General features: G+C 36.0%; 1 protein-coding gene across 2 annotated transcripts in view; it reads left to right on the forward strand.

The window, feature by feature from the left end:
- Positions 1-15544, forward strand: part of APPBP2 (amyloid beta precursor protein binding protein 2) — a 68691-nt gene that overhangs the window by 39797 nt on the left and 13350 nt on the right. For both annotated transcript variants that reach the window (XM_060133902.1, XM_060133903.1), the window contains 5 exons: positions 9164-9332; positions 13080-13169; positions 14393-14460; positions 14541-14646; positions 15348-15472. In XM_060133902.1, coding sequence (XP_059989885.1) covers positions 9164-9332; positions 13080-13169; positions 14393-14460; positions 14541-14646; positions 15348-15472 — 558 coding nt within the window. The remainder of the gene's footprint in view (positions 1-9163; positions 9333-13079; positions 13170-14392; positions 14461-14540; positions 14647-15347; positions 15473-15544) is intronic.

The following is a 15544-nucleotide window of genomic DNA, read 5'->3' on the forward strand; positions in this document are numbered from 1 at the left end:
ACACAGCACCCTAAAAATACAAAGAATTTGATTAAAAAGATAATCAATACAAAGTCGAGTACCTCCAGGATGGGTTAATTCAGAATTCATAGAGGTTATCAGGGAACTAGGTTTTTTCCATCTTCTGGCTCCTCTGTCCCCAGTGGTTGTAAGACTGCTGCTGTGGTTTGAGGTATCACATGCAGATTCCACATTGTCCAGCAGAAGAAAGACCATATTTTATCTCTAATGACAAAGGAGCCTTTCTCAGAAACCACCTAGCTGACGTACCCTTGAGTCTCATTAACCAGAGCTAGGTCATTTGTTGACCTCTGAATCAATCAGTGGCAATCTGAATGGGATCACCATGTTAGTATTGGCTTAAACTAATCATGATTTACTTATGAATCCTATGAGAAAGGGGTCAGCGTCTAACAAAATCAGGGTTCTGCCAACAAGCATGAGATGGGAAGGATGACTTGGTTAGGGAGCCAGCAGTATCTGCTACATCTCACAGTGCTTTGCTTCCCCACTTAAAATTAAAACCACACCAGACAGGTATTTCTTAGAAATACACAAGTTACCTAAACTGACCCAAGAAAATTAAAATTCTGAACAAGCCTATAACAAAGAGATTGAATCAGTAATCAAAAACCTTCCAAAAAAGAAAAGTCCAAGACCAGAAGCCTTCAGTAGTGAATTGTACCAAACATTAAAACAAGATAGGGACTTCCCTGGTGGTCCATTGGTTAAGAATCTGCCTTCCAATGCAGGGGACGTAGGTTCGATCCCTGGTCAAGGAACTAAGATCCCATGTGCTGTGGGGCAACTAAGCCTGAGCACAGCTAGAGAGAAGCCCGTGCGCTGCAACGAAGAGCCCTTTTGCCACGACGAAAGATCCGCCGCCACAATGAAGATAGTGCGTGCTGCAACTAAGACCCGATGCAGCCAAATAAATAAATAAATATTTTTTAAAAAATAAAAGAATTAACACCAGTTCTTCTCAAAGTCTTAAAAAAAATCAAGAGGAAGGAACACTTCCTAACTTACTCTATGAGGCCAGCATTAACCTATATCAAAACCAGAAAAAAGACATGAGAAGAAAAAAGAAAAGAAAATTACAGACTGATATCTCCTATCAATATAAATGCAGAAAGTCTCAACAAAATACTAGCAAATCGGATGCAATAGAATATAGAAGGATTATGCACCATTACTAAGTGGGATTTATCCCAGGAACGCAGAAGTGATTCAACCTAAGAAAATTAATGCAGTATACCCCACATTAGTAGAATGAAGGGTGAAAACCATGATTATCTCAATTGACACAAAAGACATTTGACAAAATCCAGCACTTTTTCATGATAGAAACATTCAGAAAACTAGGAATAGAGGAACCTTCCTTAATATGATAAAAGGCATTTATGAAAAACCCACAGCTAACATTATATTCAAATCTTCCTCCCTGAGATCAAGAACATGACAAGGATGCCTGCTTTCACTACTACTATTCATCTTTGTCCTGAAAGTTCTAGCCAAAACAATTAGACAAAAATAAAATGCATCGGTGTTGGAAAGAAAGAAGTAAAACTATCTCTGTTCACAGGTGAATTGGAATTTGCCAATATTAAAAACTTTTGTACATCAGAGGACATTATCAAGAAAGTGAAAAGACAGCCTATGGAATAGGAGAAATATTTGTAAATCATATATCAAATAAGGGTCTAGTATTCAGAATATTTCAAGTACTACAATTCAACAACAATCAACCCAATTAAAAAATGGGTAAGGGATTTGAATAGACATTTCTCCAAAGAAGATATGTAAATGGTCAATAAGCATCATTTGTCATTAGGGAAATGCAAATCAAAAACAATGAAATACCACTTCACATCTGCCAATTTGGCTGTAATGTAAGAAAGAAAAGAAAAGAAAACGAAAGGGGGGGAGGGAAGGAAGGAAGGAGGAACAAGAGAGAGGGAGGGAGGGAGAGCAAAGAAGGAAGGGAGGGAAGGAAGAAACAAAATAAGTATTAATAAGAATGGAGAAATTGGAATCCTCATGCATTGCTAATGGGAATGTAAAATGGAGCAGCTGGTATGGAATAGTTTGGTGGTTCCTTAAAAAGCTGAGCAAAAAAAATTACCATATGACCCAGCCGTTTCAGTCCTAAGTATATATATCGCAAAGAATTGAAAACTGGGACACAAACAGATACCTGTGTGTTAGGGTTCATTGCAGAATATTTCACATTAGCCAAAAGGTGGAAATGACCCAAGTATCCATCAACAAAAGAACCCTTAAACAACGTGGGTTTGAACAGCAAGTGTCCACTTAATACACGGATTTTTTTTTTCCAGTACATACATACTACAGTACTACACGGTCTACTCTTGGTTGAATCCACAGATACAAAGGGCTGACTGTAAAGTTACATGTGGATTTTTTTTTATTGCCCTGGAGGGTCAGTGTCCCTAACCTCCCCCCGCCACGTTGTTCAAGAGTCAACTGTATATACAGTGGAATATTATTCCGCCAGTTTTGATGGCTGCTACAACATAGGTGAATTTTGAAAGTAATATTCTAAGTGAAATAAGACAGATATATAAAGACAAATACTGTATGATTTTACTTAAATACCTAGAATAGACAAATTGATAGAAACGAGAAATAGATTAAAGGTTACCAGGAGCTGGGGGGTGTAAGGAGAGAATGGGAAGCTATTGTATATTATAGTGTGTGTTTGGGGTGATGAAAAGTTATGGAAATGCATGGTGGTGATGGTTGTAAACGTGGTAAATATAATTAATACCACCAAGCTGTACATTTAAAAATGGTTAATATGACAAATTTCATGTTATATATTTCACTACAATTTTTTTAAAAGCCCACCAGTCTTTTTTTTTAATTACCCAACCCTCCCCTTTCAGTTTATCGTTTATTTCTAAAATTCTTAAGTAGTTCATAGAAAAATATGCTTGCATAAGCAGGAGAGAAATTTTTTCCTTTGGGTTTACTTTTAAGATTTTATTTTTGTCATGTCTATCTAATGAGGATCTAACTAGTCATCTTGCTCAATCTTATAGTAAATATATTTATAAACTAGTGACCTCTAGATTTGTATATTTTCCACTTCAAACAATGAATAACTTAACTAATTAAATAGTAATTGCTTCTTTAAATTTATTTTTTAAATTTACTTATTTATTTATTTTTGGCTGCATTGGGTCTTTGTTCCTGCGCACGGGCTTTCTCTAGTTGTGGCGAGCATGGGCTACTCTTTGTTGCAGTGCGCAGGCATCTCATTCAGGTGGCTTTTGTTGCGGAGCATGGGCTCTAGGCGACGGGCTTCAATAGTTGTAGCTCATGGACTCTAGATCGCAGGCTCAGTAGCTTTGGCACATGGGCTTAGTTGCTCCACGGCATGTGGGATCTTCCCGGACCAGGGATCAAACCCATGTTCCCTGCATTGGCAGGTGGATTCTTAACCACTGCACCACCAGGGAGGTCCCATAGTAATTGCTTTTGATAATAGGTATTGATCAAGTAGCTATGATTTTATGTTGTCATAAAGATAAAATACTATGGGGCTAGAGGCATATGGGAAATCTCTGTATCTTCTCAGTTTTGCTGTGACTCTAAAACTGCTCTAGAAAATAAAATCTATCTTTAAAAACTATTAAAATAAAATACTGTGCTTACATGGTAGTGCCACATTTGGAGAGCCTTGAGAACCTGCCTTTTTATTAGGCTGAACGTTGAGGCAAAATTAGATCCTCAGTTGGACCAAAAGTTTTTTGGATCCTGCATCCTGCTCATTGTCAGCACAGATGGACACACAGACCCTGAAGAGTCTCCAAATGTTGAATTTGCCCTTTTGTTTCAATAGATCATCAGTGGAGACTGGAGAAAATATCAAGCTGTGCTTTTCTGGCATAAAGTATGTAGTCTGCTACTCCCACCAAATACTAAATAATTTCCAGAAACTAATTTTTAGGCAGAATACCTATAGCGAAGTTTGCTGGAAATGCAGTTCTTAGTATTGTAGAAATGATTGGTGAGCACTGTTCTTTTCATTCTCTAAATTTAACTTTTTTCTCATTCAGCCATTTGGATAACTATCAAATCTGTATTTCTTATACCAATCCTTTTTTTCTCAAGGGTTTTTTTTCTGGGCTGTTGTAATATCTTCTGTCCTGGTTGCCTTGCTTCCGCTCTTGGCTTTACTATAATCCATTCTCCACACTGCAACCAGAGCAATCTTTGTAGAGTTGCACTGTTCAGTATGGTAGCCATTAACCATATGTGACTATTTAAATTAACATTATGGGACTTCCCTGGTGGCACAGTGGTTAACAATATGCTGCCAATGCAGGGGACACCGGTTCGAGCCCTGGTCCGGGAAGATCCCACATGCCACGGAGAAACTAAGCCCATGTGCCACAACTACTGAGCCCATGTGCCACAGTTACTGAAGCCCACGCACCTAGAGCCCGTGCTCCACAACAAGAGAAGCCACTGCAATGAGAAGCCCGTGCACCGCAACAAAGAGTAGACCCCGCTTGCCACAATTAAAGAAAGCCCGCACACAGCAACGAAGACACAATGCAACCAAAAATAAATAAATAAATAAATTTTAAAAATTAAAAAAAAATTAATTAACGTTAAAAATTTAAAGTTAGTCCTCAGTCACACTAGGCAGATTTCAGATACTCAGTAGCCGCTTGTGGCTACCAAATTGAGCAGAGCAGGTATAGAACATTTCAGGAAGTTCTATTAGATAGCGTTGTTCTACAGCATAAATCAAGTAATCTCACTTTTGCAACCAAAATGACTTACCATGGCCAGTAAGACCCTATAAAAATCTTTCTTTTCTCTACTTTCTCATCTCTCTTTATATAATCTGTTATTCAAAATATTCCAGACACATTGGCCTTCTTACTGTTCTTTGATTATGCCAGAACTTTTTTCCCTTTCTCAGGGCCTTTGCACTCATTATTCCTTCTTTTTGGAACATGCTTCCCCCATGATTGCCTCTTCATCATTAAGTGTCAACTCAAATGTTACCTCTGCAAGAGAATTCTTCCCTATCTACCCTAAGCCCTTCCTTTAAGAAGGCTTTGATCATATCACCCCGTTTTTATCATCTTCGTAGCATTTATCTTTGTCTTACTTAACTGGTGTGTGTCTGCCTAATACACTTTTCCCCACTAGAATGAAGCTTTTTTTTCTTTCAGCTTTATTGAGATATAATTGACATATAGCACTGTGTAAGTTTAAGGTGTACAACAAAATGATTTGACTTAGATACATTGAGAAATGATTATCACAAGTGTAGTGAGCATCTATCATCTCATACAGATACAAAATTAAAGAAATAGAAAAAAATTTTTTCCTTGTGAGGAAAATTCTTAAGAGTTACTCTTAACAACTTTCATATATAACATACAGTAGTGTTAATTTATCATGTTATAAATTATATCCCTAGTACTTATTTATCTTATAACTGGAAGTTTGTACTTTTTGTCTGCCTTCATCCGATTCCCCCTCCCCCCACCTCTTACCTTTGTTAATCACAAATCTCTTTTTCAGTGAGTTTGTTTTTGATGTATAATTGACCTACAACACTATGTTAGTTCCTGTTACACAACATAGTGATTCGATATTTCTGTACAACTCAAATGATCACCAGATAAGTCTAGTTACAATGTGTCACCATACAAAGATATTACAGTTATTGACTGTATTCCCCGTACTGCACATTTCATACCTGTGACTCATTTATTTTGCAGCTGGAAGTTTGCACCTCTTAATCTCCCTCACCTATTTCTTTCCCTACCCCCTTCCCCTCTGGTAACCACCTGTTCATTCTCTTTGTCTGTAACTCTGTTTCTGTTTTGTTATGTTCATTTGTTTTGTTTTTTAGATTCCACCTATAAGTGAAGTCATACAGTATTTGTCTTTCTCTGTCTGACTTATTTCACTTGGCATAATACCCTCTGGTTCCATCCATGTTGTTATAGATGGCAAGGTTTCATTCTTTTTTATGGCTAATATTCCATCATGTATATATATCACATCTTCTTTATCCATTATCTGTTGATGGGCACTTAGGTAGCTTCCATATTTTGGCTGTTGTAAATAATGCTGCAATGAGCATAGGGGTGCGTATATCTTTTCTAATTAGTGTTTGTGTTTTCTTTGGGTAAATACCTAGGATCTTCGCCCATTTTTTAATTGGGTTGTTTGTTTTGTTGATGTTGAGTTTTATGGGTTCTTTGTATATTTTGAATATTAACCCCTTACCAGATGTATTGTTTGCAAGTATCCTCTCCCATTCAGTAGGTGGCCTTTTTGGGTTTTTGATAGTTTTCCTTGCTGTGCAAAAGCTTTGTAGTTTGATGTGGTCCCATTTGTTTACTTTTGATTTTGTTTCCCTTGCCTGAGGAGATATATCCAAAAAAAAAAAATTACAAAGACTGATGTCAGAGAGCTTACTACCTATGTTTTCTTCTAGAAGTTTTGTGGTTTCAAGACTTAACACTTAAGCCTTTAATCCATTTTGAATTTATTTTTTATGGTATAAGCAAGTAGTCCAGTTTGATTCTTTTGCATGTAGCTGTCCAGTTTTCTCAACACCATTTATTGAAGAGGCTGTCTTTCCCCCATTATATAGTGCCTCCGTTATTAGAATGAAGCTTCTTATGGTCATGAATTCTTTCTCTCCTGTTTACCACTAGATCCCTTGCACCTAGAGAAATAGAAATGACTGGCACATATAGGTGTTCAGTCAATACTTGACTATGAGAGTCTCTGAAAACTTTATCATCTGAAGTATATATTTCTTTTTACTATAATATTTTACTAGATTTCACTTTTTTTTCATAGTGACAGGGATCATTGCAGACTGCTTGGTCATTAGATCAGCAATTTGACTGTCAAGTGATATTGTCTCTTTATTCTGTATGAGTATACTTACTTTAGCATGAAAAGTTGCCTGTATACAAAACATATTTTTTCTACTTTTATATTTCTGCTTTAACATATAAATCTAATCAACTCACCATTCTAGAGTTGCCTGATAATTATATTTATTTCTTCTTTAAGTTGAAATTTTGTAATATGAAAGATACTCCATTCAGATTTTTTTTGGCCACACTGGGTCTTCGTTGTGGTGTGCAGATTCTTCTTCATTGCGGTATGCGGGCTTCTCTGGTTGTGGCGTGTGGGCTCAGTAGTTGTGGTGTGCGGGCTCTCTGGTTGTGGTACTCGGGCTCTAGAGTGCTCAGGCTCAGTAGTTGTGGCATGCGGGCTTAGTTACCCTGCGGCATGTGGGGTCTTAGTTCCCCGACCAGGGATCGAGCCCACGTCCCCTGCATTGGAAGTCTGATTCTTAATCACTGGGCCACCAGGGAAGTCCCCAGAACTTTTTATTAACTTCAATACTGTATTATTTTATTTGAAGGCTTTAGTCTTTTCTAAAAGCAGGTAACTGTATTGTGAGTGTTGGGAGGATACACAGTGGCATTGTGTAATATTTGCTACCTTATTGAATAGTACTGATAATTTAAAATTACTCTCTTTTAGAATAGACTGGTGGCTGCCAAGGGGGGAGGGGAGCGGGAGAGGGATGGATTGGGAGTTTGTGATTAGCAGATGCAAACTGGTATATATAGAATGGATAAACAACAGGTCTTACTGTATAGCACAGGGAACTATATTCAGTATCCTGTGATTAAACCATAATGGAAAAGAATATGAAAAAGAATGTGTATATATATGTATATATGTATAACAGAGTCACTTTGCTGTATAGCAGTAATTAACACAACATTGTAAATCAGCTGGACTTCAATTTTTAAAAAAGTAAATTAAAAGTACTCTCTTTTTTCTCACTGTACAATGGAATGAGAGACATCAGAAGATTGTTAAGAGTGTTTCTCATCTTGGGTCATTGATCTGTTAATATTTTTGGAATAGATATAAAAATTAGATTTTAAGTATCTGGGTTTTATTTAATACTCCTGAAGAATGCTTCCTAACCTCTTCATACTTGGTTTTCTTTTTTTAATACTTGGTTTTCTTTTAAATTACGTTTATATTTTGTTCCATCTCAGGGCTGAGCATTTTCAGAAAATTGTCATGATACATGGACATAATGTTTAGCATGATATATGGACATAATGTTTTAGCCAACATTATAATAGATACATAAATATATGTCCAGTCCTCACTCTGTTCTCCTGTCTTGTATGGTCTGTACAGATGTATAGTCTGTTGCTATCTTGACCTCATTCTGACCTAAAGCATTTTACTACTCTTACATATCACTAGGTAGCATGGTTTTGGGACTTCCCTGGTGGTCCAGTGGGTAACATTCTGCACTTCCAGTTCGGTGTGTCCGGGTTCGATCCCTGGTTGGGGAACTAGATCCCACATGCATGCTGTAACTATGAGTTCACGTGACGCAACTAAGAGTCCGCATGCTGCAACTAAAGATCCCACGTGCCACAACTAAGACCCAGTGCAGCCTAAATAAATAAATATTTTTTAAAAACCAACAACAACTAGATAGCATGGTTTTACAGATACTTTGTGTAAAGAATTCTGTATTTTTCCACCATAGAGGATAAAGGTTATAAAAGAAAGAACTGGCAGTACCACTATTTTCAGTGAACTTATCTTACTGGAAAGATAAGTAAAAACAACTTTTATGAAGCAACATAAAATGAGTGGTAACTGATCAAGGGTTGCACGAATATACTAAAAAAAAGAATGGAAAGTAATGGTAGGTAATAGAATTTCATGTTGATTTTTATTGTCTTCATTGTTTTCCAAATTTTTTATAATGAAACTGCATTACTTTGGGATTTGGAACAAAAAGAATTAAGTGATAAATGTAGCACATGGTAAGTCACAAATACACAAAATATTTAGAGAAGATAAGGAATCAAAGTTGGATGAGATAACCATAGGTAGCTTTCTGGAACGAGCATATACTTTTTTCTGTGCATTAGTTGGTCCCAGCTTCAGCTGGATGGTTGTTTTCCAGTGCTGCCTCATTTCTTCTGTCTCGCGACCTTAACTCATTTGGGTGCTACATAGTGATCAGTAAGAGGTTATCAGTTCTCCCATGCTGGAAATAGCTATCAGAAATAGAGTAATGTTATTTGTGCTTCTGCAGATTGCTTCATGTGCGAAATGGAAACTGCAAATATCATTTGGGTGAAGAAACATTTAAGTTAGCTCAGACATACATGGATAAACTCTCAAAACATGGCCAGCAAGCAAACAGAGCTGCACTCTATGGAGAACTGTGTGCACTCCTATTTGCAAAAAGTCACTATGATGAGGTGAGTATTTTGAAGAACGTTTCACTGTGACCAGTAAGTATCTATAAAACAAAAGATAAATCGTATAATGTCATATTTGTTTTAATAGATCTCATTTTGACATATTAGGTTTACTTAAAGCAATATACATTTGTAATGGAATATTTTAAATTAGGCAAAAGGATTATTCTGTGAGATGGATTTTAAACATACATATACAGTTTAGAGCCTGTTTTTGTTTTTAATTTGACCAAATGTATCTCTGCATAAATTATTTTGAGGGCATGCTCTATTAAATGAACCTTTAATAGGTGCTTTTTTATTGGATGTGTAGCTCTGGGTGAATTCTCATAACTTGAAGGCATTCATTTCAGTGGGAACCTAGATTTTATTTATACTTTATTGCATTATTTTGCTTCTGTCTCTTCATTATGAGAAAGATAGCCTCATTCTTGGCTTTATACTGTTAAATTAAGGCTTTGGAGCTAATGAATACATAGTTGAGAAGTGAGCTGTGTAAGCTTAACTCCTTTATTTATGGAAGAATATCATAATTACTTTATGCTGTCAGATAGCTGTCATTTAGCTTTCATATTTTAAAATTATCCCTATCTCAATTTTTACCCTGTAATTAAATACGTGTATGTTCCATATTTAAAAGAAAGTCACCATTAGAAGTGAAACTGGAGAATTCTAGAATAATTGTGAAGTGATGTTTACAATCCCAGTGCTAGGATCATCCTGCTTTTAATATCTAAGAGGTATCATCAGGGAATGCATTTGTTGAATCGTATGGTGAGAGTATAAGTTTTTTAAGGAGCTGCCAAACTGTCTGTACCAGTGCACATCCCACCAGCGGTGAATGAGAGCTCCTGTTGCTCCATATCCTTGCTAGCATTTGGTGTTGTCAGTGTTTTAGATTTTTGCCATTCTAATAGGCATGCCTCATTGTTTACATTAACTATTTTTGAAAGCTTAACAATTCATTATAAGATGAGTAAGTTCTGAGGATCTAACGTACAGTGTGGTGACTATAGTTAATACTGTATTGTGTATTTGAAATTTGCTAAGAGTAGATCTTAAGTGTGCTCATCACACACAAAAAAGGTAACAGGGTGAGGTGATGGATGTGTTAATTAGATTGTGATAATCATTTCACAGTGTATATGTATATCAAGTCATCATGAACACCTTAAATATATACAATTTTTATTTGTCAGTTATACGTCAATAAAGTTGGGGGGAAATTTTTTTAAGTCATTAAGTGTATGTGTTAAAATCTAAAATCCTTATCAGCATGCCTCAGTTTTCTCAGGAGGTTTATGTAAGTTCTTCGGTTATTTTTGATGCTGAGTTGCTGTGTCTGCTGAACTCGTTCTGTCGATGGATTATTTTGCCGCCCCTTTTATGCAGACTATTCCATAGCTTATTGACCCAGATATAGAATTTGGCCCCTTTCTATGATTTCCACACACCAAAAACAAAGAACCCCATTCACAGAGGGCCTTTGTGTGGATAGCCTTTACTAGAAATGAGAATGAAGTAAACAGCAACAGTTCAAGTATTAGAAATACCTACCTTAAAAGTTCTTCTGGGAATTGCCTGGCGGTCCCGTGGTTAGGACTCAGTGCTTTCATTGCCGGGGTCCCGGGTTCAGTCCCTGATTGAGGAGCTAAGATCCCGCAAGCCGCATGGTACACCCAAAAGAAAAAAAAATTCTTCAGGTGCCCCACCATCTTTTTATCTCTCTGCATATGTCCTCCTCATCTTGGCCATCTCTGTTTCCTCTTTCATTGTTTCTTTTCATCCTCGTTTTTCATACTGCCCTGCATCCTTCTTTTCTATAAAGTGAGTCATGTCTTGCCATTTTTTACTCATGTACTCAGCTCCAGACCCACCTTAATATGTCCAGACTCACTGATGTATTCAGTGGAAGAAAAGTACCTTTTATTCACCAGTTTCCACTTTCTTTCTTTCTTTTTTTAATATTTATTTTTATTTATTTACTTATTTTGGCTGCACTGGGTCTTCATTGCGGCACTCAGGATCCTTGCTGCAGCGTGTTTAGTTGCGGCATGCGGGCTCATAGTTGCCTCATGTGGGATCTAGTTCCCCATCCAGGGATCGAACCCAGGGCTCCTGCATTGGGAGGGCAGAGTCTTACCCACTGGACCACCAAGGAAGTCCCACCAGTTTCCACTTTCTTTACTAGGCAGTTACTATTTAATTGACGGTTATTTTCTTTCTGAACATTTGAATTGGGGTGTCGTACTGTGTCCTATTCATGATCTTTGCAACTCGCACATTCATGAGGAATATTTAAGTCTATAGATGTTTCTTGGATAATCTCGATAGTTTATAAATTTGTCGTTGTATCTACAGAAAAGTACACAAATCTTGAGGATATATCAATAGTTTGATGAATTATCACCATATTCTGTTATTAGTCCATGTAGGCTAGGTTATGCTAAGGTAGTATCAACCTCTAAACAGCACTGACTTGGAATAAAGAAGTTTATTTCTTGCTCATGCTACATCCCATCTTGGGATCTCTGTGGCTCTGCTTAACATCCCCTCTATACTTTGATCAAAACCCTGCGTTGTGGAACAGCCTGTATCTAGAACATTACCAGCCTTGAGCAAAGGCAGAAGCATTATGGGGAAGGGATTACTGGTTCTTAGAGCTTTCTCCCAGAAATGCCATGTTTCAACTCTGCTTATATTTTAATTCATATTTTGGCTAAAGGAACTCACATAACCATTCTCGTCTTTAATGTGGAAGGGAACTTTATCTTTCCCCGAGGAGGGGCAGTAAATATTTTAAAAGCAGTATTACTTACAACTTACCATAGATTTTACCTTCTTATTCTGGAACAAAATCAGCTTATTTAGTATCTTACAAACAAATCAGGTTTTTTGGCCTAAATCTCATATATTTCCTTTTTGTATCAAAATTGCTTCTGAATAGCTACATCTTTTAGGTGGAATGGAAGAGATGGAAGCTTACAGAGGAAAACAAATGTTTACTTTGTAATATTTTCAATTTGTTTTCCCCACATTTTTTGTGATCCCTTCATAATATTATTTTGTTTCTTTGAAGCAGTTCTTACTATCTATAAAGTAATTTATTTTGCTTTTTTCCCCCACTAAGCACTAGGAGACGAAGGACGTTTTCTGTTGTGCTCCCCAGGAGATACCTATGTGCCAGCACATTGCCTAGTACTTACCCTCTCTGCACCTCGTTTTCCTATAATAATAGTACATATCTCAAAGGGGTGTTGTGTCAATTAAATGTGTGTGTTAGTGCACATTAAGTGCTTAGAACAATAATTGGCACAAAGTAAGCACTCAACTAAACAAGCAATTAAGATACAAAATAACAAGTGTTACAGTAGGGGAAGGAAAGTACAGGAAACCTAGTCTAGGGCTGAAACCTGAAGGACAACTTAGGTGGTTTAAGGGGTCGGAGGGCGGAGGGGAATGTATTTTAAGGCAGAGGGAACAGTATGTGCAAAGTCTTCTGGGCCACAAAGAACATGCAGAACATGCCTCTGATTTCCTGAATATGTGTCACATATCCAAAGAAAAATGTAACAAACTTACACTTTCAAGAAGACTCAGCCTCTGAGAGAAAATTTTAAGTGTAAATATTTTATATGTGTTCTTATTCAAGTACTTGTAAGCTTACAGGAAAAATTCATAGTCACTTCATTAAATATTGTCAATTTGATATATCACAGGTTTTGCTCTTCTGTAAATATTTTTTAGGCATACAAATGGTGCATTGAGGCAATGAAAGAAATCACAACAGGTTTACCAGTCAAAGTCGTGGTGGATGTTTTAAGACAAGCTTCTAAGGTGAATATAATGTTGAAATTATTAAATGGATTATAGGATTTAGTAAGCTTTAAATTTGTGTAAATTAACCTACTATTTAACAAATCAGGTATTGCATACTCATGGATAACAAAGTCTATTTTCTAAGTTTCTCTGCTCAGTTTTAGAAGTCTGGCTTCTTTCTTAAACCTTTACAGCAACCTGAATTCCTTTTGTCATGGTTGTATAGGCTTTCGTCACTTTTCTCCTAAAAAATAGCCTGGTATTAAATCTTTTAGTCACAGTATTGGCAGTGTCACAGTGTGATAGCTTTTTTTTCTTGACTTGGTAGGCAATACTTATTTGATTTTTACTCTAGTTTCTTCTTACTCTGTAAAAAAAAAATGCATTAAGTCTTTGAAGCCATTTAGTAATATTTAAAAATTGCTGCTTTGGTACACTGAGGCTTTGAAGCACTGATGTACTTTTCAGAGGTTTTTCAGTTTTGAATATTCCATTTTGGTTGGTTTTACTTATGGAAATTTCAATTAGAAGAATTATTCTAAAATTATAGATTTAGAAGAGTTTAAGATTTCTGCGAAATTTATGAAATAAGTCATTTTAGAGCAAGTAAACAGCATAAATATTCAGGTAATTATTAGAGCTAGAAGAGACATTAATATGTTTTTAATTAATTTAAAACATTGAATATACATTTAATATAAAGACAGCTTAATATATATGCAAGATTTACATTTCTGTATGCAAATAATATTTACAGTTAAAGACTACTGGCTGTCTCATGAATCAAAATATTTTAAGAAGTAATAGGAATACTTGGAATTCTGTGCATTTAAAAGTTATTAGATGGAAAACTACAAAATAGTTGTAAGCCACTGTAGAACGGGGATATAAATAAGTACCTTAGAAAATAATACGGTGAACCCTCCCCACCTCTGTTTTAATAATATGTAAGGATGGGAATATACCAGCTTTTTAAGGTAACTTTGTTGTAACAGGTTTGTTCTGGGCATGACTATCAAAATTTTAAGTTTTGTAATTTCCCAGGGTATGTACAGATCTGTTTATAATGGAATTTTCAAATACTTGGAAGGAAAGAAATTACAAATAGAACCATTCTATTTATGTTTGAAGATGCTTTTTTCAACCATTATAGTTTGACTATATCAGTATAAGCTATACTTGTTTCAACACACTAATTAATTGTTTCAGAGTTATTTAACAAATTTTCACTTTATCTTTAGGCTTGTGTTGTAAAACGTGAATTTAAGAAGGCAGAACAGTTAATTAAGCATGCAGTGTATTTGGCACGGTAGGTGATTGTTATTAAAAATACCATTTCAAATTGTTTCTTTCTACTTTATATCCTAATAGTTTTGTATCTTTTTATAGGGATCATTTTGGATCCAAACACCCAAAGTATTCTGATACACTGCTAGATTATGGGTTCTACTTACTCAATGTAGATAATATCTGTCAGTCTGTTGCAATTTATCAGGTATGTTAATAGTTACACTTTTTTTCTTTCAACCTAAATTGACTTGCTGACCTGTAATTTGTGATGTATAAACCACTGTCTAAAAATAACTCTTTCTGAGCCCTTCCTCATATATGGTACTCCATTATTTTACTAAATAGTACCTAGAAGGCTTAAAACTTAATGTTTTAGGAATTAAAGAGTATCATCCAGGAAAAAAGTTCGGGGGTTGTGGGTCAGTATTTAAGAGTAGTTTTCCATTTTTCATTTACCGAGATGATGGCTTGTCTTTGTTGTTGATTTATCTCAAATCATTATAGCTGCCTTTGTAGTAGCAAGGAGGCTTGATAGCAATTATTTTAGGCCTTATCTCAGTCCGTCTCAGGAAAATGATGTGTTATGCCATCACTCTGGACAAGGTATCCTTGATTTTATAGTTTACTTCCGAAGAGGACATAGAGAAAAACACTAATGTAATTCCTAAGACATGTGAATGATTTTATTATTAAGCCATTGCCTTTTAAGTCAAACTTACTCTTTAGAAAATCAGGCTGTAGGTGAATTTTATGTTCTGTTGTGATTTAAATACAGTAGGACTTTTTTCAAAACTGATGGGATTGAGTATATAGAATCTATATTTAAATTACTAGGATGCTTAATTTAACTGGGTAGTGTCTTTTAAGGATTCACAGTATTACCAGTTATTCTCATGACTCTTTCAGGCAGCCCTTGACATTCGGCAGTCAGTGTTTGGTGGCAAAAATATCCATGTAGCAACAGCTCATGAAGACTTGGCTTATTCTTCTTATGTTCACCAGTATAGCTCTGGGAAATTTGACAATGCACTGTAAGTTCCACTTTCCTTTTCAGTGAGGGATTAAATACTGTTGCTATATTTTGTTTTGTTTTTTCCTAGTGC

Source organism: Lagenorhynchus albirostris, chromosome 20 (genome assembly GCF_949774975.1).
Source record: "Lagenorhynchus albirostris chromosome 20, mLagAlb1.1, whole genome shotgun sequence".
In the NCBI taxonomy this organism is placed as follows: Eukaryota; Metazoa; Chordata; class Mammalia; order Artiodactyla; family Delphinidae; genus Lagenorhynchus; species Lagenorhynchus albirostris.